The sequence below is a fragment of the Ascochyta rabiei genome, chromosome 4 (assembly GCF_004011695.2).
Source record: "Ascochyta rabiei chromosome 4, complete sequence".
Lineage (NCBI taxonomy): Eukaryota > Fungi > Ascomycota > Dothideomycetes > Pleosporales > Didymellaceae > Ascochyta > Ascochyta rabiei.
Window position 1 is genome coordinate 1098489 of NC_082408.1, and position 25804 is coordinate 1124292.

The 25804-nt window shown below is 55.8% G+C and overlaps 14 protein-coding genes across 14 annotated transcripts, besides 9 other annotated features; 11 read left to right on the top strand and 3 right to left on the bottom strand.

The window, feature by feature from the left end:
* Positions 1-71: 71 nt before the first annotated feature.
* EKO05_0002804 (vacuolar protein sorting-associated protein 45) lies at positions 72-2010 on the top strand (the record flags this gene model as incomplete). The annotated part of the gene is made up of 4 exons (XM_038938055.1): positions 72-188; positions 243-307; positions 360-490; positions 542-2010. The coding sequence occupies 4 exons, from the start codon at positions 72-74 to the stop codon at positions 2008-2010; spliced, it is 1782 nt and encodes a 593-aa protein (XP_038801376.1).
* A 680-nt stretch (positions 2011-2690) lies between these two features.
* EKO05_0002805 (uncharacterized protein) lies at positions 2691-5335 on the top strand (the record flags this gene model as incomplete). The annotated part of the gene is made up of 4 exons (XM_038937854.1): positions 2691-3263; positions 3333-3854; positions 3902-5164; positions 5291-5335. The coding sequence occupies 4 exons, from the start codon at positions 2691-2693 to the stop codon at positions 5333-5335; spliced, it is 2403 nt and encodes an 800-aa protein (XP_038801377.1).
* Positions 5189-5226: a tandem repeat.
* A 503-nt stretch (positions 5336-5838) lies between the features above and the next one.
* Positions 5839-7343, bottom strand: EKO05_0002806 (uncharacterized protein; the record flags this gene model as incomplete). Its single annotated transcript, XM_038937849.1, has 5 exons — positions 5839-6436; positions 6492-6772; positions 6823-6938; positions 7001-7168; positions 7217-7343. The coding sequence occupies 5 exons, from the start codon at positions 7341-7343 to the stop codon at positions 5839-5841; spliced, it is 1290 nt and encodes a 429-aa protein (XP_038801378.1).
* A 2608-nt stretch (positions 7344-9951) lies between these two features.
* EKO05_0002807 (uncharacterized protein) lies at positions 9952-12180 on the top strand (the record flags this gene model as incomplete). Its single annotated transcript, XM_038937952.1, has 5 exons — positions 9952-10179; positions 10281-10450; positions 10555-10684; positions 10734-11111; positions 11161-12180. The coding sequence occupies 5 exons, from the start codon at positions 9952-9954 to the stop codon at positions 12178-12180; spliced, it is 1926 nt and encodes a 641-aa protein (XP_038801379.1).
* Positions 12181-12419: 239 nt separating this feature from the next.
* Positions 12420-12450: a tandem repeat.
* Positions 12451-12752: 302 nt separating this feature from the next.
* EKO05_0002808 (ERMES complex subunit mmm1) lies at positions 12753-14425 on the bottom strand (the record flags this gene model as incomplete). The annotated part of the gene is made up of 2 exons (XM_038937914.1): positions 12753-14310; positions 14358-14425. The coding sequence occupies 2 exons, from the start codon at positions 14423-14425 to the stop codon at positions 12753-12755; spliced, it is 1626 nt and encodes a 541-aa protein (XP_038801380.1).
* Positions 12842-12913: a tandem repeat.
* Positions 14229-14260: a tandem repeat.
* Positions 14426-14518: 93 nt separating the features above from the next.
* Positions 14519-14551: a tandem repeat.
* A 112-nt stretch (positions 14552-14663) lies between these two features.
* On the top strand, positions 14664-14951 carry EKO05_0002809 (uncharacterized protein; the record flags this gene model as incomplete). The annotated part of the gene is made up of 1 exon (XM_038945139.1): positions 14664-14951. One exon carries the CDS (start codon positions 14664-14666, stop codon positions 14949-14951), a length of 288 nt encoding a protein of 95 aa, XP_038801381.1.
* Positions 14952-15071: 120 nt separating this feature from the next.
* Positions 15072-16272, top strand: EKO05_0002810 (1,2-dihydroxy-3-keto-5-methylthiopentene dioxygenase; the record flags this gene model as incomplete). Its single annotated transcript, XM_059636022.1, has 2 exons — positions 15072-15197; positions 15250-16272. The coding sequence occupies 2 exons, from the start codon at positions 15072-15074 to the stop codon at positions 16270-16272; spliced, it is 1149 nt and encodes a 382-aa protein (XP_059492005.1).
* A 226-nt stretch (positions 16273-16498) lies between these two features.
* On the top strand, positions 16499-17317 carry EKO05_0002811 (uncharacterized protein; the record flags this gene model as incomplete). Its single annotated transcript, XM_038945140.1, has 1 exon — positions 16499-17317. The coding sequence occupies one exon, from the start codon at positions 16499-16501 to the stop codon at positions 17315-17317; it is 819 nt and encodes a 272-aa protein (XP_038801383.1).
* Positions 17318-17837: 520 nt separating this feature from the next.
* On the top strand, positions 17838-18266 carry EKO05_0002812 (uncharacterized protein; the record flags this gene model as incomplete). The annotated part of the gene is made up of 3 exons (XM_038938000.1): positions 17838-17959; positions 18009-18098; positions 18149-18266. The coding sequence occupies 3 exons, from the start codon at positions 17838-17840 to the stop codon at positions 18264-18266; spliced, it is 330 nt and encodes a 109-aa protein (XP_038801384.1).
* A 323-nt stretch (positions 18267-18589) lies between these two features.
* EKO05_0002813 (uncharacterized protein) lies at positions 18590-19519 on the top strand (the record flags this gene model as incomplete). Its single annotated transcript, XM_059636023.1, has 2 exons — positions 18590-18725; positions 18780-19519. The coding sequence occupies 2 exons, from the start codon at positions 18590-18592 to the stop codon at positions 19517-19519; spliced, it is 876 nt and encodes a 291-aa protein (XP_059492006.1).
* Positions 19520-19806: 287 nt separating this feature from the next.
* On the top strand, positions 19807-21000 carry EKO05_0002814 (uncharacterized protein; the record flags this gene model as incomplete). The annotated part of the gene is made up of 1 exon (XM_038945142.1): positions 19807-21000. One exon carries the CDS (start codon positions 19807-19809, stop codon positions 20998-21000), a length of 1194 nt encoding a protein of 397 aa, XP_038801386.1.
* A 711-nt stretch (positions 21001-21711) lies between these two features.
* EKO05_0002815 (dTDP-glucose 4,6-dehydratase) lies at positions 21712-22446 on the top strand (the record flags this gene model as incomplete). The annotated part of the gene is made up of 2 exons (XM_038938040.1): positions 21712-22075; positions 22127-22446. 2 exons carry the CDS (start codon positions 21712-21714, stop codon positions 22444-22446), a joined length of 684 nt encoding a protein of 227 aa, XP_038801387.1.
* Positions 22447-22479: 33 nt separating this feature from the next.
* EKO05_0002816 (uncharacterized protein) lies at positions 22480-23362 on the top strand (the record flags this gene model as incomplete). Its single annotated transcript, XM_038938151.1, has 2 exons — positions 22480-22485; positions 22577-23362. 2 exons carry the CDS (start codon positions 22480-22482, stop codon positions 23360-23362), a joined length of 792 nt encoding a protein of 263 aa, XP_038801388.1.
* Positions 23359-23769: a mobile genetic element.
* Positions 23383-23816: a dispersed repeat.
* A 62-nt stretch (positions 23817-23878) lies between these two features.
* Positions 23879-23920: a tandem repeat.
* Positions 23921-24598: 678 nt separating this feature from the next.
* On the bottom strand, positions 24599-25349 carry EKO05_0002817 (phosphate transporter (Pho88); the record flags this gene model as incomplete). Its single annotated transcript, XM_038937896.1, has 4 exons — positions 24599-24993; positions 25063-25202; positions 25256-25276; positions 25330-25349. 4 exons carry the CDS (start codon positions 25347-25349, stop codon positions 24599-24601), a joined length of 576 nt encoding a protein of 191 aa, XP_038801389.1.
* A 29-nt stretch (positions 25350-25378) lies between these two features.
* Positions 25379-25418: a tandem repeat.
* Positions 25419-25804: the final 386 nt, after the last annotated feature.

A 25804-nucleotide genomic window follows, 5' to 3' on the forward strand; every position in this document is an offset into this window, starting at 1 on the left:
TACATACCGTAGAACCCATAGCGACCAAAGGAGATAACATACACACGAGAGTGGTAAACTCGACTTGCAACATGGACATCGTACAGGCCGTCTCCGGCTACATCACCAAGATGGTGTCGGTCGGAGACAGCGCTGCGACCGGCACGTCTGCAGCCAAGATGAAGATACTTTTACTCGACAATGAGACTGTGGGTTTGTCTCCTCCACCAGGCAGTGTGTGAACATGCGCTTATACGAATCAGGTGTCCATAGTGTCTTCTGCGACGACGCAGTCAGCGCTTCTCACACATGAAGTCTACCTCACCGAGTTAATTCTACCCTCCCATGAGCACGATTAGGCATTTCTGATAGCGAATCAGTCGAATAGAGAACCAGAAACGAGAGAAGATGCGACATCTTCGGTGCTTATGCTTCGTACGACCATCGCCAGAATCGATACAGAGTTTGATTGAGGAGCTGCGGGACCCCAAGTACGGGGAATACCATATATGTGGGTTATCAAGGCTTTCGAGGTCGTCTGTGGAGATCTGACGTTACCTAGACTTCAGCAACGTCATCAAAAAGTCTTCACTCGAGCGGCTGGCCGAAGCAGACGATCACGAGGTTGTGCGCACTATTCAGGAGCACTTCGCCGACTTCTTTGTCATCAACCCAGACTTGATTTCCTTGAATCTCAGCTTCCCAGATCACAGGATATGGAGTACTAGCCCGGACTCGTGGAACCAAAACTCTTTACAAAGATCTACCGAAGCGGTTCTGGCCCTACTTCTTGCGCTGAAGAAGAAGCCGTTGATTCGATACCAGAAGAACAGCCTCCTCGTGAAGAAACTAGCGACTGAAGTACGCTACAACATAACTCAGGAGGAACAACTATTCGACTTCAGAAAAACCGATACCCCTCCCATCTTGCTAGTGGTTGACCGAAGAGACGATCCGGTCACGCCATTGCTCACACAGTGGACCTACCAAGCCATGGTTCATGAATTGCTAGGGATCAATAACGGAAGAGTCGACCTGCGTGATGTGCCTGAGATACGACCAGAGATGAAAGAGATTGTCCTTTCTCAAGAACAAGATCCCTTCTTCAAAAAGAACATGTACCTGAACTTCGGTGATCTCGGGCAAAACGCGAAGGAGTATGTCGAACAGTTCGCCACAAAGCAGCAAGGCACACAGAAGCTCGACTCGATCGCAGACATGAAGCGCTTCATCGAGGACTTTCCCGAGTTTCGCAAGCTATCCGGCAACGTTACGAAGCATGTCACCCTCGTGGGTGAGCTGAGCCGAAGAGTCGGCGAAGAGACTCTACTGGACATTAGTGAGCTCGAGCAGAGCCTTGCATGCCAGGACAACCACTCCAACGATGTGAAGTCCTTACAAAAAATCATACAAGATCCAAAGGTTCCAGCGAACAACAAGCTACGACTTGTGGCTATCTATGCGCTGCGCTACCACAAAAACTCTTCGAACTCAACAGCTATGTTGCTCGACTTGCTGGCTGTAGCAGGAGGCCTGTCAAGGAACCGCATCAACCTCATCACAAAACTTCTTACCTATCACGACTCACTGCAATCAGCTGCAGCTGCAGGAGGCATGCCAGATTTGTTCCAGCCAGGATCATTTTTTGGTGGCGCCAGAGACCGCTTCAAGGGCCTGAAAGGCGTCGAGAACGTATACACTCAGCACTCTCCTCGATTAGAGACCACATTGCAGGACTTGATCAAGGGACGCTTGAGTCAGCAACTGTACCCATTTGTGGAAGGTGGCGGGACTACCAAAGACAAGCCTCAAGACATCATCGTGTTCATGGTAGGTGGAACAACCTACGAAGAAGCCAAGATGGTTGCGCAAGTGAACGCGAGCTCTCCCGGCGTCCGTGTTGTTCTCGGGGGGACTACCGTGCATAACAGCACCTCGTTCTTGGAAGAGGTCGAGGATGCAGTAGAGTCTTGGCCTGAGCCTCCGGCTACTTCAGCTGCAGCCCGGTTGCGGCGGGAAGTAGGCAGGTAGCCGTGCTGCGATACATGATTTTACCAGCGACCTACCGATTGAGGATGGTCGCTTCACATGTCGTTCGTCTTGTTGGGCGCTCTTGATTGAGGGTCATATCAAGTGTACATCCGGAGCCCGGTGTTCTGGTGTTGGCTATTGGAGTCTGTGGCTGTTCGCCAATACAGGTAGCGAGCCCCATTCTGCCGGTAATCTTACAACCTCGTCAGGCTTTTACAGCCGACATTATCAGCGATTGGTGCCATAAATCCCTCATAGGTGTTGTTCGACCATGCGCTATGACGGCTGCCTTGATGTTCTGAGCACGTCTGCTGTGTGTTGCGCACTACAAACGTGGATTGGCAGTAGGGTGGGGGTCCTTGAGGCTCCTGCTATTCGCGATTACCTAGTTCGCCGCAGGTGGAGCAGCCCGTCTCGTCAAATTTCTGGTCACGCCAGGTAGAGCTAGCCTGATGGCAAGGTAATCATTTGTGTACATATGCATGGTGGTACCTGCGTCGCTCCGACAGACGGCGAAGGAAATTCGTAGCTCTGTTCGAACGCGACTCCATTTGCGGCCCACCCCACATGTTTTTTAGCGCAATCGTCAGCCACCCTCTAGACTCGCTCGTGCCACTCCTAACCCTCCGAAACCCTCAACAACTCTCCTGGTAATGGCGAAGAGATGGAGCATATGAGCAATGCCAGAACAAGGATCAGTACTGCAGTCTCGAGTGGTTCGCAGAAGAAACCCACGCCCCATTAATTCATGCGTCGAGTGCCGAACTCGGAAGTCGCGATGCTCCAAAACGCACCCCTGCCAGAATTGCACAGCCTTTGGTCGAGAATGTGTCTTCATCACCGTTCCGGAGAGCGCGGCGCGCAAGAAAGAGCGGGAACAGAGGGAGCGCGCATCTTCGAAATCTGGATCCAACGTTACTGTACCGGACTGGACTAGAAACATCCCGGTGCGCACGCAAAGCTCCACCAGCCTGCCTGATCATGAGCCATACGAGAACCCGAATTCGGTCAACACGACCACGCCAGGAACTCCGCCCAGAGATTACGAGTGGCAGGAGTATCAACAGGATGTCGAGGTTGATGGAGATGCTTGGGAGAGGCTCCCAGCGGAACCCGAAGAGACCCAGGACGATGTCTACGAGGATGAGAACGACGACGAAGATCAGATCGCGACAGACCTCACCATAAGGATTGGGAGGATGATCATCTGTGAAAATGTGACTGGCTTCTTTCGCCCTCAGTATGCCGAAGAGGTATTGTCCGCTCTATCCGCCTGCGTTCGCAGGACCCTTCAGATGTGGTCGCTGAAATGTCACGTGTAGCTGGGCAAGCTTCTCGCCGAGCGCAACGCCTCAATCTCGTCAGTCGCTGGCCAAAGACAGTCGCAGTCATCTGCGCTTCTGTCGGCAGAACAGATGCCTTCACTTGCGCCGGCATTGAACCTGCTGCTCGGTGGCTCGATATCTGCACACAGCAACAATGACATTAGTGCCCCGCAGCTCCCGACCAAGATGGAAGCTGAGGCGCTCTTCCAGCGCTACCTCGACGCTGTCGATCCGATGGCCCATGTCCTGCATATTCCTTCATTCAAACGCCTTTTTGAGCGATTTTGGATGCACGTTGAAATTGGCAGCCCTAATCAGAACTCGTGTACTGCTCTGATATTGGCGGTATGTATGGCCGCAGCTGCATCAGTATCACCACTGCAAGCGAAGTCACAATTCGGTATTACCAAAGAAGACTTGTTCTTGAGGCTACAAAAAGCCACCGAGCGGGCTCTGCTACGTGCCAATTGGGCAAAGACGTCAAATATCAGAACACTGCAAGCGCTGACCATATATTTGGTAATACTCTTGCCGCTTGAACTACCGCGTCACGCTAATCCCGCTAGATCCCTCTTTGCAGAGCCCAGATATCAAGAGCCACGTCTGTTGTAGTGGGCGCACTTGTACGCTTAGCACAATGTATAGGCATACACCGTCTCAGCCACAGCTCTGCGACCAGCCTTACACCGTTGCAGCGCCATGTCCGATCGTTGCTATGGTACCAGATCTGCTTCCTCGACTTCAAGACTGCCGAGGCGCAAGGCCCCCATCCATCAATCCGATCTGACGATGTCGACATCGCTATGCCCCTTAATGTGAACGACGATGTTTTTGAGTTCGGAACCTCAGAATGGCAGCAGAACCCAACCTCAGTTCACGGATGGACAGACGTCACTCTATCGCTCATTCGATATGAGTGCAACGAGATCCATCGTCTCATTTTCCGAGGCAGAATCGAGATGGATCGTAAACATATTACACTTCACGACCTGCGCGGTCGCGTCGAAGCGCGAAGACGCCAAATTCAGAACAAGTACCTGCAATTCCTTGATGCTACAGTACCTATCCAGCGATACGCAGGCCTCGTCGCCACTCTCCTCATGTCACGCTGCGATTCGATGCTCCTCTACCGCCATCTTCCCCAAACCTCTCTCCAACCGCGCTCAGAATCCGAGAACCGTCTCCGCGACGTCCTTCTCACTGCAGCCCTTACGACCCTCGAGATCGGTGCAACCCTGGATACCCTCCCATCCCTCAGCTCCTGGGCCTGGTACTCAACCACGTACCAACAATATCACGCCGTCCTCCTGCTCCTCACCGAACTCTACCGCACGCCGGACCTCCCGCGCAAAGACCGCATGATGACCATGATCGACCACATTTTCGGGCACTGCTACGGCATCGGCGTGCGCGAGCGGTGTTCTGACCTGTTATGGACCGTAAAGGAGAACCTCGAGGCCTTCTACGTAATGAAGGGCTTCAACAAGAAGCGCCAAAACCTCGCACCCCAACAACACCCCACGCTACAACCCCTCCCCTCATTCTCCTCCACCTCGCCCAACTTCGTAAACACCCCGCGCATGGCCCCAGGCCCGCCGGGCCAGCTGCACCGCACCACGACGCTGGACGGGCTGAACGTCGACTTCGACAGCATCCTGGGCAGTCTGAACGGCGGGGGAAATCCAGACGATTTCGACATCTTCAGCAACATGGGGAGCAACAACGGCGGACACGATGGGAATGCGATTTTCGTGCCTGTGGACAGCAGCAGCGGGCAAGGCGGTGGGGATTTCGGGACTACGAGTCCGAATGGCGGGTTGCAGCAATGGGTGAGTTGGTTTCCTTCCCAGCGATTTTCCTTTTTCCCTTTTTTTTTTCTTGTCTTCTCTTTCGTCTGTTTCGCGTTGACAGGTATCTATCTGGTCGGTGAAAGGGCTCTGCTGACTGAGAGATAGGAGAACTGGAACTTTCCCAACCCGCAACCAAAGTACGAGAATTAGAGGCTCGGTTGGCAAGACGCATCTTCTTTTCTTTTTTTTAGATTTCTTATTGTTGCCAGCGATACGGATGCGATCGGCTCGTATATCGTGGGTCAGGGTCAAGAGTACGGGTGTACGAATGGCACAGTTGTTATGGAAAGGCGGGTCTGTCACGTATCGTCTTCACAGTCATTCGCAATGTTGGATGTCTACTCTCTGTGCAAGTCAAGCTTTGAAGTCGGATTTGTGATGTTTTGATGTTTTGCTACATGGGCCCCTCCGTAATGCTCGCTCCTAGAAGAACGCCCTGACATACAATGGAAGGCCATTCAGAAACAAGTGATCCTACGGACATGTATAACAAAACGCCTGACTGCGCTGCAGTCTTAATGGAGAGCCAAGTTTCTGCCCAATGTTTGCAGCTGTGTCGCTTTCACCAAGTTACAACTCTGCCAGACATGGACGTGGGCCCTATACGAACAAGTAGATTAGTAACAGCAAAGAAGAGAGATAAAGATGCTGTGCTAGTATCGTGTCACTGTGGATTCACTCAACGCACTTCGCTTCATCGGAGGTGGAGGTGGTGGTGGCTTCTTCGCCCTTGAGGGAGGTGGTGGGGGTGCCCTCTTCCCGCCGGGCGCGGCACCGCCATCTGCAGCTGTCCAGCTCGCTGCTCGCGACATGACGCTACCACTACCCTGAGAAGATAAGTCAGGGCTGGGCGGTGATCTGTCGCGCCTGTAGCTGCTGCCCGAGCCAGTGTAATCGTCGTCCTCGTAATCGTCAGCAAATGCATTTTGCTGACGGACGGGGCGCAAATTGTTTCGACTGGAGATTGCGGAAGAGTCGGTCGGGACACGAGTCAATCGTCGAGCGGGAGAGTCGTCACGCGCGTTCGAGTAGCCGTCGTGTGTGGAGGTTCGGCTAATCGCGGGACGCAGAGCATAGCCTCCGGGCGAGCCGGCCATCTCGGGCGCTGGCGAACGGCTGCGAGAAGCCAATTTGGGAATGGTCATGCGTGGAGGTGATGGCTCAGGCTCCTCCTCGACCGGATTGAAGCGTTCGGCGTATCCGTGGGCTGTGTTCGAGCGCGAGCGCGTAGTACGAGCGGGGGCCGTCTCTCTGTTGGGGGTGTCAGTACAAGTTCTGGAGCGAATGCAGCAATGCGTCTGCTCACCTGACAGGCCATTCCCTCTTGACGCTGGTCAAGATCTCGCGGCAGCGGTCGTAGTAGCTTAGCTCTGCCTCGAGGAAAGCCGAGAGGTCCTGCACCAGATCGACCTCGGCCTCCTTGATGTCCTGCATCCGGCGGAAGACGTCCTCGCTGGTCTCCTCGTATTTGGCCTTTTGCGCACGAAGCTCCTCTTCCATGCGGAAATCTTCCTTCTTTGACTTCTGCATCTTGGCGAGGGAGGTGTCGTAGGCCAGGCGGCGGGTTTCGAGCTTCTTGCGCGCATTCTGTGGTCAATTAGTAACCACACCCCCCTGAGTCAATGGCAATGGCGTACCTGGTACTCTTTCATCTGAATGAGGCCGCGGTCAAGACCTTCCAACCAGGTTGACGTAGCGCCCTGTGCATACGTCTCCTGCACGCGAGCAAGACGCTCATTGGCACGACCCAGAGCTGCAGGCAGTCAGTAACGATGCAGAACGATGCAATTGTGGACGCCGGGCGAGTGTGCGTACAAGACAAGCAGTTGCCGAACTCGGAGTCGGGCTCAAAATCTTCGCCGTGGGTCACCATGGAGGAGCCCAGGTGGCCGCCGGGGAGCTGCTTCTCCTTGTCGGCGCCCTCTGCGCGCTTTGAAATGGACTTGACGTAGACGGCCATGGCCTTTTGCATTTTATCCATGCCTGTGCATTGTCAGCGCGGTGAAATCGCACGGTGGCTGCAGGGCATACCCTCGTGACGCAGCTCCATCTCCATTTCGAGCGCCCTGAACTCCTCTGAGGTGCCGGTGCGGGCCTCGCCGCCCATTTTCTCGCCGGCCCATTGCTTGAAGCGGCCGAATTTCTTGTTGACGTTCATGGTTGCGGTAGCGGTGATGGAGAGGCCGGAGTGGGCGGGGGTTCTGTGATAGCGAGCGGTGGGCCGTGTGCAGACAGGGAAGCGGTATCGATATCGGTGATGCTGCAAGTCAAACAGGCAGGAGGCGCGAAGGATGCCCGGCACAGACGAGACAGGAAGAAAACAACAGAAGAAAGGGAATGGGAGAGGGAATGGGAGAGGGAAAGGGAAAGGGAAAGGGAAAGGGAAAGGGAAAGGGAAAGGGAAAGGGAAAGGGAAAAGGTAGAAGGGAAAAGGGAAAAGGGAAAAGAGAAAGGGACTGGGACTGGGACTGGGATTGGGACTGGGACTGGGACTGGGAATGGGAATGGGACTGGGAATGGCAATGGGAATAGGAACGGAAACAGGAACAGGAGCCGGAACGAGGGTGAAGCACACGCAGCTGGAGGAAAGGGGGTAGGTGGTCAATCTCCAGCGAGGGACTGCGGGCCCATAATTATATTCAACGCGTGTCGACACGCCCTGAACCCTTCTAGATCACTGCTTGCAACTTTCGCTCGCTCCAACGGTTGATCAGCGACAGCCCAAAACGCCACCAGTGAACCGTCGCTGCGGGGCGCGGCCAGCCGCTCCACTGCGCCAGAGGCCATCGCACTCCAATCGCTGGCTTCGGCCTTCCTGTCGCCAACCCCCTCTGCTCGTGCGCCCGCTCTCTATCTTTGGCAGTGACAGCTTTCCTCGGCAGCGAACCAAACGCACCTCGCTGCCGCTGACAGAGCCCAGTCGCACGTCATCGCCTTGTTGCTCGTCGCAGATGCTCACTCTCGCCCGCCTTGCTTGGTTTCAGAGATGCACGCCTCTGCACTGGAACTGCTGCCGTCTGGTGCTGCTTGCTTGCACTGGCAGACCACTAGAATAGCCTTCGCCATTGAAGGTTAAGCCACGGGCATTTAGACGGTGCCAAACCAAGACTCCGACGCCTTCTAGTCTTGCTTCTGGACTCGTGCGCTTGCGCTTGGGTAGAGGCGTAGAGGCCACCTGCGCTCCCCTTCCGTCATCGAGGCACTCGCCGAGTTGTCGCTGCAGAGCGCTGCGCCCCTCTCTTCGACACCTGGCACGGTCGACGAAGGCGTGGAACGACGGGCTGATGGCTTTTCGCCCTGAACACCGGGCTCTAGCAACGTGGCGTGTCTTTCGTTACACGAGGAACCCAGTCTTCTCAGTGCGGATGTCGTCGAGGGAGTGCACCAAATTGGCCACCAAGTATTGCCCGCGGACCTGTTCGCCTGCGCCCGCAGAGCAACAGCAATGACTAGACTTCAGCTCATGAGGTCATGGGCCATGGGTGGTCTGCACGTGACCTCGATGCGCTGAAGACCTCCACATTCCTCCAGTGGACCACGGTCATCGACTTGCGGTATCAACGAGCCACAACAGATCTACGCTCCCAGGCCTGCTATTGAGCGTTCTAAAAATCGGCGAAAGATACACCACACAGCATGTCAAATCCGTCGGTGTCGCTTCACAAGGTTTTCTGCTTTCATTACCCCATGTCGTCTTCCCTACCGCATCCTCTATCTTTTTGGTGACATCTGAAAGGTTGGGCCAAGGAATGTAAGAGCTGACAGAAGTGGTAGGTGAGATTACACTTCTGCAGCCCAGATACGAGCGGACGGAGTCAGGGATCGTCCCAATGCGGGGACAGATACAGGCAATCTGTCAGTCGACTTACAACACGCAAACTCGCCTATCAACCCGCGACACATCGCGCGGCGTCTCAATTTCTATCAAGACCAGTACTCGACTCTGTGGATGCACTTGGTTGCGTAGCTGGGACGGAAAAGCTGGACACAACACCAAGAGGAACCCTATGGCTACAGAACATCATCGGGGGCGTGTCGCGCTTGCAAAAGAGACCATCACCCGCCAGACCGTGGGCTTACAAATCTTTGGTCAGGTAGCACCATGCATCACCGCACGATGCACCGAGAGGATGAAATCAACAAAAGCTCAAGGTTACTTCGAACAACTTACCAACAGACAGCCAATGTTCATGAACCCACCGAGGTGGACTGTGTATAAGCTGGGAAGTGATTGGGGGTTGTTGAAGATATTATGACGCGGTTAGTACAGATTGTACTGCAATCAGCGCCAGCGCCTACACGTTTTGTACGGCATCACACTCGACAACTGCCGATTACGCTCTTCGATCATGCGGGGATACAGTCAGTGTCGTGCAACAGCAAGGTAGGGTTCAGTGCAGTCGATTACTGGCTACCTGGGACGGGAGACGCTGGGCCGGTACTATCTCGCATACCGAGAGCAAGCACGCATCACAGATTATATCTATAGACACCAACAGCCGAAAGGAGCTCTTTGCTTGATCGAAATAACATACGTTCTTCGAGCCTACATTCTACCTCGCGGTACCTGTTGACATGCCCGTGTAGAACTGCCTGCAGGCTGATTCTAGTTTGGTCTGAATACCCCAGATTTTCAGTGCTCCAACTAGCTAGGCTTTGTGCTGTTACCTCATACACCCGTCGCGCCTAGCCCTGGCCGTTGACGACGTTCCTCCCTCGTCCAGCTTCGACCACCACCACCACGAATCAACGCCGCAACAACAAAAATGTCCGACTCGGATTCCGACTCTGCGCTCTCCTCTGCGCCGCCGACCGAGGACGAAATGAGCGTCGAAACTGCGCCTGTAAAGACGGCGAAGGCTGCACCCTCGAAGAAGAAAAAGAACAGCACCATCCTGACCTTCTTCAACAAGAGGTCCCCCTCGCCGCCACCGAGACAGCGCCCGGCGTCGCCGCCCCATGAATATGTCCCAGAAGACAATCCAGACATCGCTGTACGTGTTGGACGCGTCAATCGCGTCTCGTCGCGACGTGATCACGGCGTGTGCATGGGTGGCCCATACGTCAGCGCTCCGCTAACTTTTTGGCCCTGTAGTTCGTAGTCATGTTCCGGTCACGATTCAACGAAGCGTTTCCTCGCAACGCGCCCCATGTTGGGCCCCAGGACGTCGAGCTGGGTGTCGCAGAGGGTACTCCGTCACCAGACGTTGAAGGCCTCCTTTGCGCCTTGCTTGGGCTGGTTCTGAATCGCAAGAAGCCTGTCGAGTCAGTCCGACCCCGTCTTCCCTCCCGCATACATGTTTGATGGTCGCATAGCTATAGCGAAGCACTTGGCGCAGTTCACAGCTGACAGAGTCGGCGCTTTCCAGAAAAGGTCACTATGGCCGAGCCCTCGAAGAAGCGATCCAGACACAGAAATCACAGTGGCCCACCAAGTGGAACCGCACGAACCCCCTCAGCGGCAGTCGCTCTTTCAACACCATGACACCGACAGAGCGCGTAAGTTGCGCAGTGCGACGATGCTGACAGCAGCTGACGGGCCGGCCAGATCACCCTCCTCCACACCCTCTGCCTCTGGAGTTTGAACCAGAGCGAAGAAGTCAAGGCCATGATCGCGCAAGCCTACAAATCACGCACCACGAAAGACAAACTCGACACAAACATACCGCTGTCGGTGCAGCCGTGGGGTCGCGACGGAGAGAAGCGCCGCTACTGGCTGGTCGAGGGCCAGAACGACACGCATTTCCGCGTCTACCGCGAAGGCAACCCGCACACAGCCAAAGCGACCTGGTGGAGTGTCGCTGGGTCTATCGACGAACTGAGGGTGCTGGCGAAGGCCCTGGACGAGGACGACGGCCATAGGGAGGCTAAGACGCTCAGCGAGCGCATGATCAATGCCGTACCACGTTTCGAGGCCTCGGAAGTGGTGAGTGCTGTCAGCTTTGCTACAATTCAGTGCACTGACAAATCTGCAGAAGCGCAAGCGCCGCGAATACCGTGTAAACCGAACTGCAGCCTTCACCCGCCCCGAACCAGGCTTCTCGCTCTACGAAGGTCGCACGCGCGGCAAGCGCCAGCGATACACATACGATGAAGGCGATGACTTCGACTCTGACGATGCTCCTGTTCGTCGATCAGGCCGACAGTCTGCTCGAGACTCGTCGCCAATGCACTCTGGTCCTACTGTCACTGCCAGTGGTCGACATGTTCGGTCTCGCGCGGCCGGCACGTATGGCGAAATCCTACACAGCGGACAGACTACTGATCGAGCGTCCCCTGCTACTGGAGAGTACATGCGGTCGGATGCATCAGAGGAGCCGCGCCAGAATCGAGCTACACGTGCCGGTAACCGCTCAGGCGGTAGCCATCTGAACCGCGAAATGGACTCCGAAGAGGATGATGACGCCACGTCTTGGGAGGGCGGAGACGAAGAAGAGGAGCCTGATCAGATGGACGCGGATGGCGACGACGAGGATGACCTTGCCGACCAGTCGTCTGGGGAAGAGCCGGAGCCCCAGACTCTCGTCGTTACTCTGCATTACCGAAGTAAAGACTCGAATACTGCTATTGAACCGAAGCCTGATCCAGCGTCTTTCAACGGCACGACACTTCAAGAGGACGTCCCAATGGCAGGTGCCGACGGGCCCCGTCAACCAGAAGCTCCTGCCGTCGCTGCTGCTCCACCATCCGTTTACTCCGCAGCACCTCCTCTACCACACGTCATTCCTGCCGCTATAACCAATGGTTTCTCTGCTCAACAACCTGAGGTCGTCCTTGCACCTAAGGTTGAGCAGCAGCAGCAGCCCCCAGTCGAGTTGAAAGCTCTGCCCAAGTTGGACGGTTTCTTCTCCGCGCCAACACCGCCCTACAGCGCAACGCAAGAGGCGCTCAGGCAAGACCCGTCCCCATCCCACCCGACCAAGCCAGAGGCGCCCCAACAACCGCCCTATTCAACAACTCTACCAGTCCCTGCGTCGACCCCCAGCTGGCAATAGAAATACCACGTTGGCTCTGCCGAGTCCCAGCAGCTGATCAGCCCTCCTGATTCCACATGTACGCACGTGAAGTCGCCATGCGGGCCACTATCACACCCAACCCATACACCGCTGCAATCTGTCTGCGCCTGCGAGCCGTCTTTGGAAAACCCCTTTTCCTCTGATCGAGAGGCTCGGAGATGATGTTGTGTGTCGACGCATTGTGTCGCTATAGATGCCATGTCAGGCTGAGAAGTGAATTTTTTTTAAGTTTTTTTTTTTTTTTTTCTTGTCACTTAGCGTGTACACTACCTACTAGAAAAGCGCCGGTGCAGATAGATGCACACGGTGGAATGGACAAGTGACCACGGAGGGAGGGTAGAGAGGAATGCAAGAAAGAAGATGACCACTACGGCACTTTATGATGTGTGTTGTGTTGTGTTGTACCAGCACAGTTTGAGACTTGGTTGGCTGGCAGTGAAGTGAGGTGAGAGATGGCTGCTTGTAATGCTGTTGACGTGAATCGTACTCTCATTCGTTTTGTACTGTTTTTACATGTTTGTGTTTATTTATTACAGGTCGTCTCGTCTCGTCTATTCGAGCATAGCGCCCGGCATGCCTTTTTGGCCACTGTAGTGCTCGCTCTTGAATCGACTCGGAGCTTGCGGTCTACTTGATTCGCCTCTCTCCCTTTCTCTTTCTCTTTCTCTTTCCCTGTCCCTTGGTCTTTCAGTCTGTCTCTCCCTCTCCCTCTCCCCCCGCCACCGCATCCCATCGTCGCCCCGCTGGACGGCTTTCCGCTCGCCGGCCCGTATCTCCGCTTCCCGCAGCTTGGCGCCCTCGGCTTCGATGCGCTCCTCGAGCGTCGCGGGCGCAGAGGTGGCGGGCGGGATGAAACTGCCTCCCCCACCGCCGCCGCCTGCAGCAGTGCTTTCCAACCCGAGGCCCATTCCTGCGGCAGGTACTGCGACGTCGTCGTCGAGCGGCGCGGGCGATGCAGCGTCGACGCCCTCGTCCTCGGCGTCTTCGGTTGCGCCGCCGCGCGTGTTGTGCTTCCTCGGCCAGAGCGAGGGCAAGGAGATTTGTTGGAAGCGTGGCTCTACGGCGCGCTCGTCGAACCAGGCGTGTACGCGCGACTCGATGAGTTGGGCGATCTTGGGGACGTCTTGGAGGCGGGAGCGTGAGCCGACCAGCGAGCCGACGGAGAGATCGAGGCGGTAGTCGTCGAGGAAGGTGAAGGCGAGGGTAGTCGGGCGGTGGGGCATGGGATTGGAGGTTGAGGGGTTGGAAGAGGAGGACGTTGACGGGCGGGCCGGGTCGGAGGGGCCTTTCTGTGCGTCGCGCGGATGCGAGTTGGATGATGGCGAGTGCGTGTTTGCGGCTGTCGAGGGCGGTGACGAGGATGGCATGAAGGACATTGCGAGAGTGCCGGAGAAGCGGACGACGCTGACTGTGAGAGCGACAGGGAGTACGGCGGAGAAGGGCTTCGGCCAGTTCAGGTTCAGTGTTGTTTCTATGCCGATTGTGATGACGTCGCTGAGATCAACGTCCATGCGTGCCTGCAGTCGTCCCTCGTTGTCGCCTGCGGTGCCTGGGCCGTACCAGAAGCCGTCCTCAGCGGGCATGACTCTGCAGTTGCTGAAGATGGGGAACTCGTCGCCCAGCGCGATCTCGGTGACGCGGATCTCGCCGATCCAGTCAGGCTTGCTGCCAGAGTTGAGCACGTCGGTCAGCGAGGTCAGGACGGCGCCATCCTGTCTTGCGTCTGCGCGCAGCTGGGCGATTGTCTGGGCGATGAGGACGTTGAACCAGTCCAGGCTCTCTGGCTGGTGGCCCTTGACATTGTAGTAGGTCTTGGCGAGGATGGTGGCTATGCTGGGCCCGCCCCTGCTCTCTTCGCCCTTCTTGATGATGCTTCGCGAGTGCTTGTGGCGCAGGGCTGGAGTGGTTGTGGAGTTGGAGCGTGTGCGCTGCTTCAGTGAGTGCAGCGACTGCTGGTGGGCGAGGGTGCGTGCGCGCCGCAGCGAGTTGAGGTGCAGCGCGCGGTCGTCTGCGGACGGAGGCTCGCCGAAGATGAAGAACTTGATGAAGAAGAAGATGAGCAGCGCAATCGAGAACTGACCGAGCAGGAAGCCCTGGGTGAAGGACAGTCTGCAGCACGTTAGCGGGGGACGTGAACGATGGGTGGAGAGTTGTACGACGAGGAGCCTTGCATCGCCGGCGTAGGAACCGGCGGAGGAACCGGCGTAGGAACTGGCCTGGCCATGGCGGTGTTTGCGTCGAGTCTGTGTTAGCGCCGCGACATGTTGTCGTGGTCAATGGCTGGTAAAAGACTAAAAGTGCATACGTCACTGGTGAAGCAATGCAATGCAATGCAATGCACGGCAATGCACGGCAGGGGTGGCTCTATCGATAAGCTTCGCGCGTCCGCTCCCTCTCGCAGCTGCTGGGCCGCTGGGGCTGGTACACGACCGATCCAATCCACTGCTGCTGCATCTCTCCAAATGGCAAACTTCTCCAGAGTCGTCATCCACAAAGCCTCCACCGTCGACCCAGCCCGTGCGGTCAGGGCAGCTCGCCTCGTCCGTTCCATCAGAGGCAGATACAGATCCCAGGCCTTCCTGTTCCTGGCCTACCATTTCTTCCTGTCCGCACCTCTCCACCTCGACGTCTTTGTCCTCTTCTTCATCCTGGTCAGCAACTTCATGAACCGCAAGGAAGCCTTTCCCATTCAAATGCTCATGGACGGCGTGCGCTTCCTGCTCGACGAGAGGCGCTTCGTCATGCGTTGACGAGTGGGCGAGACGCTGGCTTCCGTCTGATCTAGTCCACGCCGATTGGTTCCCCGCACCTCCGCCTCGTGACCCACCCCATGGTGACGCGACACCGCAGAGCCTCGCTAGCCCTCCTCCATGGACTTTGATACGGCCAGCCAGAGCCTCTCACCAGGCACCGCCCTCCGGAACCCTGACCTGCGACTGCCCGCCACCTGCGAGCCCCCGTCTGAGAGCAATCCACCGAAGCGCGCAGTATGGATTGTACGAGAGTCCCTGCCGCGACATGCGCCAAAGCTGATCAAGTGACTTGCAGGTCTTCGGAGCTACCGGCCATATTGGTCGTTCTCTCGTTCGTACCATTCTAGCCCACGGCGACCAGTGCACTGCTGTCGGCTGGACGCATGAAAACACACCTGAGCAGATGCAGGAGTGGCAGGATCGCCGCTGCTTGGGATTGTTGTGTGATGTGAGAGTAAGAGAGACTGTCGGCCACGTGTTGACGAAGAGCCTCGAGCACTGGGGCAAGATGGATATCATTGTGAACAGCACAGGATACGGTGTCATTGGCGCGTGCGAAGACCAAGATGACTACGACTTGCGCAACCAGTTCAGCACCAATTTCCTCGGTACCCTCCACATCATCCAGCTGTCCCTTCCCTATCTCCGCCAGCAGAATGCCGGTCGCTATCTCATCTTTTCTTCCACCGCCGGATCTCTGGGTGTTCCCGGACTTGGGCCGTATTGCGCAACCAAGTATGCTGTCGAAGGCTTGATCGAGTCCATGCTGTACGAAATCGACGCCTTCAATATCAAGGCTACGCTCGTTGAGCCTGGCCATGTTAGACTGGACGAACCAGACGACAATGTCGTTCCCTCCAGCTATCCTATCACGCCTCGTGCAGGGCCTCCAAAGCCCAAACGGTACGGTCACTTTTCGGTGAAGCCAAATCCAAGCGAGCCGTATGCAAACTTGACGAGTCCTGCTCAGCATGCAAGACGAATGGTGCAGTGGCTGAACGACAGGCAACCCGTAAGCGCTGTGAAAAGCGCAGAGCTCGTGTGGCAGTTGGGTCACTGCAGCTTTCCACCCTTGAGATTGATCCTGGGCAGCTACGCTGTTGATAGCATTCGCGATCGTCTGAGGAGTATCACGGAAGAGGTAAATGCGCACAACTTCGAAACGTGTCGAGGAATCGCTGCTAATGCCATTCAGATCGAGGACTGGAAGCACCTGTCGTTCCAAGTCACCGCTACAGATGAAGATGCTACTTCGGAAAAAGCCATTTCAGAGAAGGGCAGAGCTGGAGATGATGAGCAAGACGAATACAACGAATGACAACGTCTTCTATTACAAGTTTGAGTTCCTGTGCATATCGAATGGACTGAGAGCCCTCAACTAGCCCCTCATGCTGAACCTCGGCATGCTGCCGCAGCCTTACGTCATATCTACCAACGCTTCTCCATCAAGTCCACGTAAGGTACACTTCAAAGATTCCTCATTTCATTGTCGGACCGAGTTTATACGCTCCTCGAACACTCCCACACGTACCTCTTCAGCCACGATGCCGCTCTGCACCCTCCATCTCCTCGCCCTTCACAAGACCACTCCCAATCCTCTCTCCACTTTCCTATCAACCCTTCAGTCAAGCACAGCCAAACCTCTTGTAGTCTCTCGCGTGATCCGCTGGATCATCCTTCCCACCAAGATCTCAACCGAGCATCTCCTAGCCCGAAACATTGCATGGGATATCCTCCTCATCTTACCCAGCACCGACAGCCTCCCAGGTGATGTGCAAAAGCTAGTGCGACACCATTGGAGCGTCACAGCCGGCGTACCGTCCCGTCTGATCAAAGACTTCTCCACAAACAACAAGAAGCTACTACATCCGGAACCAGCATCAGTACCGCCACTGAGCAGCCCCAACGAGAAGAAAGCCACGACGCAATCTAGTCAAGATCTGGAGCTCTCCGCCGAGCTGAACACCTGGATCGACTCGTTCGTGTCCGGCCCAAGCAGCGAAGGACGCGGAGCAGTCTCCATGTTCAACCTGCTCGCGTTCAACCCGGGCATGAAAGAGGCCTACCTCAAGTACGGCGCGGCGTTTGCAGAGTCGATAGGGTCACGGCATGGCGGCAACGCCAAGATTGTCGGCAACGTGACGGGGGTCAATGGCAAGACGGAGAAGCTCGAGGGTGACTGGGATGAGATTGCGCTTGCGCACTATCCTAGCATTGAGCATTTTAGGGATATGCTGACGAGTCGGGATTATCAGGAGGTCAATCACAGACATAGAGTGGGCAGTTTGAGGGATACGTGTATTTTGATGACGAGCGAGATTGGGGTGGAGGAGGTGATGGGGAGGGGGGGTGCGAAGTTGTGATGGCTGGTCTTGGAGATCAGCTTGCCAGACGGTCTCTTGCGTGCCAAATTGACCAAAACTTGTGCACTTGAGATACAACGCCGTTCAGCCGTTGTCAAGACGACGTCTTGTTCTCCTCCTGCTGTGTGTCGATACTCCGCATTCTATCAGCAAGGAGCATGGCATCGCGTGCAGGATGTACAGGCTCAGCCAGACGCAGACTCCAGAGAACGTGTGAGTCACTCTGGTCGACAAGAGCGGACCGGATGAATACCTCCAACAGGTGGAGAACAGGGAATAGGGCTGAAACGCACAGGGATAAGGCTGCCAGCATGCACGTCATGGTTCGTCGCTCGTGCTTGCCGATCGCAGTTGCCCTAGCAACAGGCTTCACGAAAGACCAAAGAATCGCATTCTTAACGGCTGCATCGCGGCGCGCTGAGAACCGACCACGACATCCACTACCACCCACTACCACCGCTTGCACAACTTACTTGCCTCGTCTCGACCGACTCAACCTCTACAACCCATTCACACAACCATGTCTTCCCACGTCCTCAGCAGCCGCGACGTCAACGCGCAAATCAAGCCTGCCGCGCCTTCTGAGCCCAAGAGCATGGAGTACCACCGCCAGGTGCTTGAGTCACGTATGAAGGACGAGCAGTGAGTAGGCACAGTCGGCTCGGTCGTGCGCGAACCTAACAGACAGCAGAGCACAGAAGTACGTCTCTCCGTCCGATGAGATCCAGTCGCCGGCCACCCAGAAGCTCAGCAACTTCCGCAACAAGAACATGATGAAGAAGTGAGCATATGAAAAGATTCCGGTACAGACCTGTGCTAACACAACTGCAGGTCAAAGCCACAGACGCTCTTCCAGAAGACAAGCACAAAGAGCTTCGAGGCGGCCAAGGGCCAGCCCATGTTCGCCGACATCCCCAAGAAGGCCGACCAGACGACCAACGAGGCATAGCTGCATGCTGTGAAAGCTGTCTTTACACTTGCACCTTCAGTGAAGCACAGTCGAACATTTGGCTAGGCGCTTTTCTTTGGATCTATACCCCATGCTACGGATGCATGACAGGGTACGGCTTGGGCATCATGACTTTTTCTGGCGTTTGGGACTACTTTTGGGCTTGGGCTTGCTGCTATCCAGTCACGACAGACACGAGGTTGGAATTGTACATTGCCTTGTTTGAGCAAGGAGTGGGATGGTGGGCTGCTCTATCGATAAGCAGCATACTAAGCCGCGCAGACGCAATCCATCTCGTCCCGCATCCTACTCACCTCTCTTCCATGACTTCTTCACCGACCAGTCAGCAATCTCTCCAGGATGAGATAGCTGACCTTGAGAGGCGTCTTTGCGACGCCAAAGCACAACTGAACCCTCAGCAGAGTGTGTCAGCACCTCCTACGGTAAACAATGGGGCAGGTCCGTCATCGCTCATCGTGCCCACATCACGCCTCACTAACAGCAGTGCCTCAGCCCTCCATGCTCTGCTCCTGTTGTCTGATTCGGCCTTGCCGCTAGGCTCATTCGCCTTCAGCAGCGGTCTTGAATCATACCTCGCACATCACAAGCTATCTCCGCCGTCTGCATCACAGCTGCCGTTGTTCAACACATTCCTCCGTCTGTCCTTGTCTACGCTCGCGAGTACTGCCCTCCCGTACGTGCTAGCCGGGTACCGCAATCCAGAAGAGATCGAGACGCTTGACAACGACTTTGATGCGAGCACGCCCTGTACTGTCGCACGACGAGCGAGCATAGCGCAAGGCCGCGCGCTTCTCGCTGTGTGGGACCGCAGCTTCAGGGCGCAATACCAAAACTCTTCCGACGTTGCAGAGGTATCAGGAGACAAGAAGGCAGCCATCGAAGCTCTGACGGCTTTCTCTGCCGCGCTTCGTGCCTCGCCGCACGCCAATGCCCATCTCGCACCGCTCTGGGGTCTGGTCACCCGCATTCTCGCCGTCCCGCTACACGAAGCCGCGTACCTCTTCCTCTTCTCGCACGCGCGAACGGTCATGAGTGCTGCCGTACGCGCGAGTGTCATGGGCCCATACCAGGCGCAAGCCCTACTCGCGAGCGCCGACCTACAGGACAGGATACGAGGACTTGTAGACGAGGGGTGGCAGCGCAAAGTGGAAGATGCTGGACAAAGCGTGCCAGTGATGGATTTGTGGGTTGGGCGGCATGAGAAGCTGTATAGCCGCATTTTCAACTCGTGATCTCCAAGTCCACACAACGATCCAGCATACGTTTGCAATTCATCGTGACGGTATCTTTTCCCGTCGCGTTTTATCAGTCGCTAAAGCTGTGTCGTCCAACCGCTTCTTCAAATGTCACCTCGTGTGGAGCTTGCTGCCTTATCAATAGCAACCATCAACGGCAAGGTGAAATAGAGCATGTTGCTGTCTCATTATCCTGTTGGGCTTCTGAAACGCTAACTGAGCACATTCCATCCTACAAAAACATCACTTCGAAGAGCGCATGGGCCCTGAATCCTTCAATCAGAATGCTAGCCAAATGGGGGTCGACATGGCTTACTGCAGTGACAACCTCCACAAATCCTCTGCACAGGGCCACTGACATTGCTCTGAGCTCTGCAGTCGACCTTTCCTGGATTCAAAACCTCGCCTCGATTGGCGACTCGTACGCTGCAGGCCTAGGCAGTGGGAAAAGAGTGGACTTTGCATGCTCTCGATATAACGCGGCATACCCTAGCATCGTGCACGAGTCTCTCCATGCGAGGAATACGGATTCGACGCATCAGTTCCTGGCCTGTTCAGGCGCAGATACCGCTGAGATCTTGGCTAAGCAGGTGCCAGCGCTCCATACCAACCTTGATCTTATAACTATATCTGCAGGCGGCAATGATATTGGTCTCACACCTATACTGAGCAACTGTGTCTACCAATTCTACATGGCTGGGGAGGATGCGTGCCAGAAGTCTGTAGGAGAGGCCCAAGAGAAGATTGGCAACGACACGCAGCTCTATCAGAACGTCACAAGGTTAATTGAAGCGACGAAGCCATATCTGAACTCAACACACGGTCTCATACACGTCACAGGCTACGCGCGCTTCTTCGGCACCGGAGACGACTCCTGCGATAATGTGACGTGGGCCGTATGGCGCAACGTCGAACGTCACAAGCAATATCTCAAGCTCGAGATGCGCCAGGCGCTCAACAACATGGTACTATCCGTCAACGCCGTCCTGCGCAGGGCCACCGAAGCCGCAGGCCCCAACGTCCACTTTATCGACTACGACGCCCGCATTGCAGCGCTGCAAGGCCGCTACTGCGAGCTCGGCGTCCACGAACCAGATCCGAATCGTCGGGCTCTCGTCTTGTACGAGTGGGACACGGTCGACCGGGGTGAGAACAAAACGGGCTTGCAGAACAGCACAGGGGATGCTGTACCGCGGGGTTCGTTCGAGGGTGGCATTGCCGAGCAGATCAATAAGACGCTTCATGAACACCCGGAGTGGCGGTTCGATGCTGATAAAGGCTTTGTCGATGGGAATGGCACTTTGGTGGATGGAGAAGGTATTATTGAGGACACTATTCACTGGCTGATACCGGATTCCCATAAACGCGTATTTCATATGCGTCCAGAGGGGCATGCAGTTGTTGCGAGTTTGATACTTGAGGATCTGAGGGCGTATACGATGAGCAGAGTGCAGTTGGCGGAGATGGATGAATTGTAAGCGACGCAGCAGTACGTGCAAGGTTGCGTGTTCACGGCATGTACTTGACCTGTTCACTCGGAATGTCAAACCCGTCTTTGTGGCTTTCGCAGCTTGCTTCATCAAGGCCGTGGGGCAACACAATTGTTCTTTCAAGACTCGGTCCATGTCTGTTGCTTTCACCGCGCGCCAACGTGCCAGCCATCAAAGCGCAGAAACGAGAGACAAAGGAACGCAGCAGCGCTCGCCTCATCCAAGCAAAATCATCCAGCACTCGTTCGGCCTCCACTGCAGTATCCTTTCATCGCAAGAATGAAAGCCCCACAGTGTCTCACGGGTGGGGAGGATGACGAGGTTGATGAGCTAGAGTTGAGAGTTTGGATTGGGCGTGAACAGCGGATCATGACGATGTGCATGATCGTAGGGCGTGCTTTCGACACGCGACTCGGCGCGGTAGGCACAACGGACGAATCAGAACGTGGGATACTATTCTTCCTTTTTTCATGATTCTGGTAAGCTCGCTGTTCCATGCACTGTTGGCGCCGCTGTTTGCGTGTCGTCCACGTCGGCCCATCGCTTGGGGAACGCGATCGCGGTCGGCGTTCGGAGTAAAATCACGCTAGTTGGTCTACCAGTACTTGAGCCTTCCTGCGCCGTTATATAAACTCGACTTGCAGAAGCGAATTGTAGAAAGCGGCTGCATCTACACCGTGATAATCAAACAGGCGCACCATGGTCGCCCTTCGCTCAGGCTACGAACTCGAACAGGCGTCAGCCGCACGTCGGAATTCCGAACTCGTCGAACTCGATGCTGTCGACGTCCTTTGTCACGGGACGGCGAACAACACGTCTATGCAGCCGTCGCTGTACAACGGTACATCTACCGCCGCGGTTACGCAGCCAGGTTACACAAACGAGACGTCGGCTTCGTTTCACACGCCCCGTCACGATTCCAACAGCGAGCTCAATGAAATCAACCCGCACCACGAGGAAGCCGGGGCAGCTGAGCCGGAGTTCTCGCTGCCACCAGTCGACGGAGGGAAAGATGCATGGCTGTTCTTGTTCTCGGCATTTGTCTTGGAGATTCTAGTCTGGGGTACTTCCTCGACGTCATTCCACCGTCTTTCACAGTACTGACTTCCACCAGGCTTCCCCTTTGCGTACGGCATCTTTCAGGAATACTACTCGTCGCACCCGCCCTTTGAAGGATCGCGTAACATCGCCCTGATCGGTACCTGCGCCATGGGACTCATGTATCTCTCTGCTCCGCTGGTTTTTGGCCTGCTGGCGTGGTATCCAAGGGCCAGGAGGTCTTGTATTATGGTCGGACTGATCATCATGTGTTTGTCGCTGGGGCTGAGCAGTTTGAGCACGACGGTGCCGCATTTGATTGCGAGCCAGGGCGTGTTCTATGCGATTGGGGGCGCCATGTGCTACAGCCCTGCGATTACATTTATGGACGAGTGATTTGTTAAGAAGAAAGGGTTGGCGTTTGGGTGTATGTGGGTATGTCCAGGCCCAACTTCCCATGACGAACCATTACAATCTCCTGGTCCTCGTCGCAAACCATCGCGAGCAAAACTGACATGCACCACAGGCTGGCACGGGACTTGGCGGCGTCATCATCCCACTGCTGCTGCAGTTCCTCCTCAACCGCTACGGCTTCCGCACGACTCTCCGAATCTGGGCGCTCGTCCTTTTCGCTGCAACAGCTCCCCTCACCCTCTTCCTCAAACCGCGTCTCCCCGTCGCCCAGACGACCAGCCACCGCTCCTTCAACCTCTCGTTCCTCAAGAACAAGACCTTCCTCATCCTCCAACTCGGTAACATCCTAGAAGGCTTCGGCTACTTCGTCCCCTCCATCTACCTGCCAACCTACGCAAAATCGCTCGGCGCATCCAACAGCGTGTCAGCCCTGACGTTGATCCTGATCAACATCGCAGCGGTCTTCGGATGCGTGGCCATGGGCGGGATCGTAGACCGGTGGCACATTTCAACCTGCATCCTCGTCTCGACCATCGGCTCCACGCTCTCCGTCTTCCTCCTCTGGGGCTTCTCGACGTCGCTGCCGCTGCTGCTGGTGTTTTGCGTCGTGTACGGCCTGTTCGCGGGGAGCTATTCGACAACGTACCCCGGCGTCATGAAGGCAGTAGACAAGAGTCACCAGGGCGTAGATTTGACCATGGTGTTTGCAGTCCTGGCCGCCGGACGGGGCATTGGGAATGTGGCGTGTGGACCGGTGAGCGAGGCGCTGATCAGAGCCGGGGAAGTTGGGGGTGAAGGATTGTATGGGACTGAATACGGTCCGCTTGTGTTGTTCACGGGCATCAGTGCTGCTTTGGGAGGCGTGAGCTGTATCGGGAGGAAGCTGGGCTGGTTTTGACGTCTAGAGTATCTACTCTAAGTGTTGCTGTAAATGCGTTGTCTAGTGTTAGACTAGTAATAACCTCCTTATTATCCTTAATTTAGGTTGTTTTACTATCAGTTCTGTAGCTGTAGGTGTTTGTTCATGTTACTTATAACTTACACACGCAGATCTTTTTCTAATTCCAGGTAAAGCTCATAGAGACAAGTATCAATGTCAATAGCCTTGCTCTCTAGGTCCTTGAGGGTTTTAACGACTGCGCTAGTGCGCATAAGTTCCTCCTTAACCTTGGGCTTTAGACCTTGTCTCAACATGGTTATTAGAGCAGTGTTGTCCTAGTTAGTGTCGCAAGCAATAGCTTAGAAGTCAGCAGCGTAATCTGCGACTAACGTAGTCTGCCTAATGGTCTAGATGTTACTGTTAAGTTTTACACTTTAGACAAAGTCTATAAGTAACTGTTTAATTGGGTCTTAGAGACAAGTACATCGGCAGGGCGATGGGGAGCGGTAGGTACAAGGAGGTGGTGGATCCGTGTCTACATCGCCATCGCCAACAGCATTGATATTGACATCGACAGCACTTTCATATCCGTAACCGCCATCCTCGAAACCCCCTCCCTACACGACGCTGTGCAGCCAAGGCCTGCTAAACTCCGAGCTCATCGCCCTCTCGGGCGCAACACCCTCCGACTGCGTCCAAGCATGCGCCATGTACAACGCGCACGAGTCCACCTCGGACCGGCCGTGCGTGGGCGGCGGGTTTATACCGGGGTGGTGGGATCAGACGAGGGGGATGAGGGAGAGCGGTGGGATGGCGTATAGTTGCTATTTATTTTTTTGAAGAGTAATGTGAGTGGGATTGCGAGGAACAGTGGAGGGTTTGAGGTTGTGGCGCTTTGTGTTGGGGGCGCGTGTGAGGGGAGGGAGGTGTAGCGTAAGTGTAGGCTGCTGCTGGCAAGGAACCGATTTTTTTTTCTTTCTCGTACGAGTGGACACGACTTCGATCGATTCCTTGTATCTGTGATATGAGCAGGTTGCACAGCGCTATAGTTGGGCGACGCTAGATCATCATGCTGTGATTGTGAGTCACGGTACAAATTGCGGGAACGAGAGAACATCGTCGTTTCGGTGAACATAATGTCATGACTTCTCCAATACTATACAATAAACACCGAAGACGGCCTAGGCTGCAGGATATATAGGCGGTGTTGCTCAATCTGTCACCGATGCTGCTGGGTCGCGCACGACACGCCGCTTACTCGTCCTTGACGCCGCCACGGCCAGCACGCTCAGCGGCCTCGACGCTCTTCTTGTCGGTCTTGATCTCGCCACCCTGCATGGCGCCCATGAAGCCGGCGGCGGCCTTCCAGGGCCTGGCCAGTTCGCCGGTCGCGGGCTGGCCGAAGAGGTGGACCTTGACGAGGTTGCCCTCGAAGGCACCCTTGAGGGGGATGATGGACTGGATGAGGAGCGGGTTGCTGTACTTCATGTAGAGGTGCATGACGGCCATCATGCCGACACCCATCATCTGGCCCTTGAAGAGGGCGCGCAGCTGCTGGAGATCGTAGGCCTTGACGGTGGTTGCGACGAACTTGGGCTCCTCGCCGGATCCCATGGGGGCGGGCTCGACGTACTTGACGACGGTCATGTCTGGGGGCAGTTAGCGCTGGCTGGCGGTCGCTGCTACGGCGTTGCAGGCTGCGCGTGTGGCGGACGCACCATTCTTCTTGTTGATCTGCATCTGGACGTAGAAGTAGATGGCGGCGATGATGATGTTGGAGACAATGTACAGCGCGCGCACGCCGTTCAGCACGTTGGGGTCATCGAAGGGGATCTTCTTGGAGATCTGCATGAACCCCCTAGCCATGGTCAGATTCGCGGCGCGTGGGAGAGCGCATACAGGGAGACATACAGGATGATGACCAGGTTGGTGCTGCGCGGCTCGTTAGCAAGCTGTCCTGGAGAGGGCTGTCTCGAGTGACGTACATTTGCGGCGAGATGGCCATTGTGGAGCTGGCACGGCTGGTCGCGGGGCGGTGATGTGTGGGAGGAGAGGAGGTGAGGAGGTGAGGAGGTGCAGCGGCGTCGCGTGAGGACCGTGAAGTTGGGATGCGGCGCGGGGAGTCGGGGACAGTGGGAGTGAAGGGTGTTGGGACTTTTGTGAGGTGGCCCTAGCGGCCAACCACCAAAGGCCACCTTCCCAGCCGCGGTTGGTTCGGCGTCTAGCCCAATGCGACCATCGCCCTTCTAGGGGCGTCCAACGCCTTCTCCGGACACGTCCGTAGGCACCAACACACTGTGCGAAGCAAAGGGGTGTCACTTCACATAGGCCACACATGCATCATACTGGACGAGAGAGAAGCTGTTCGTGATCCTTGGACCATCTTCCGGCTCGCAGCCTTGCTCAGGCGGTGGGTATCTCGTCTATGCTCTGGTTGGCCCCGACACACTCGTCTCCGTC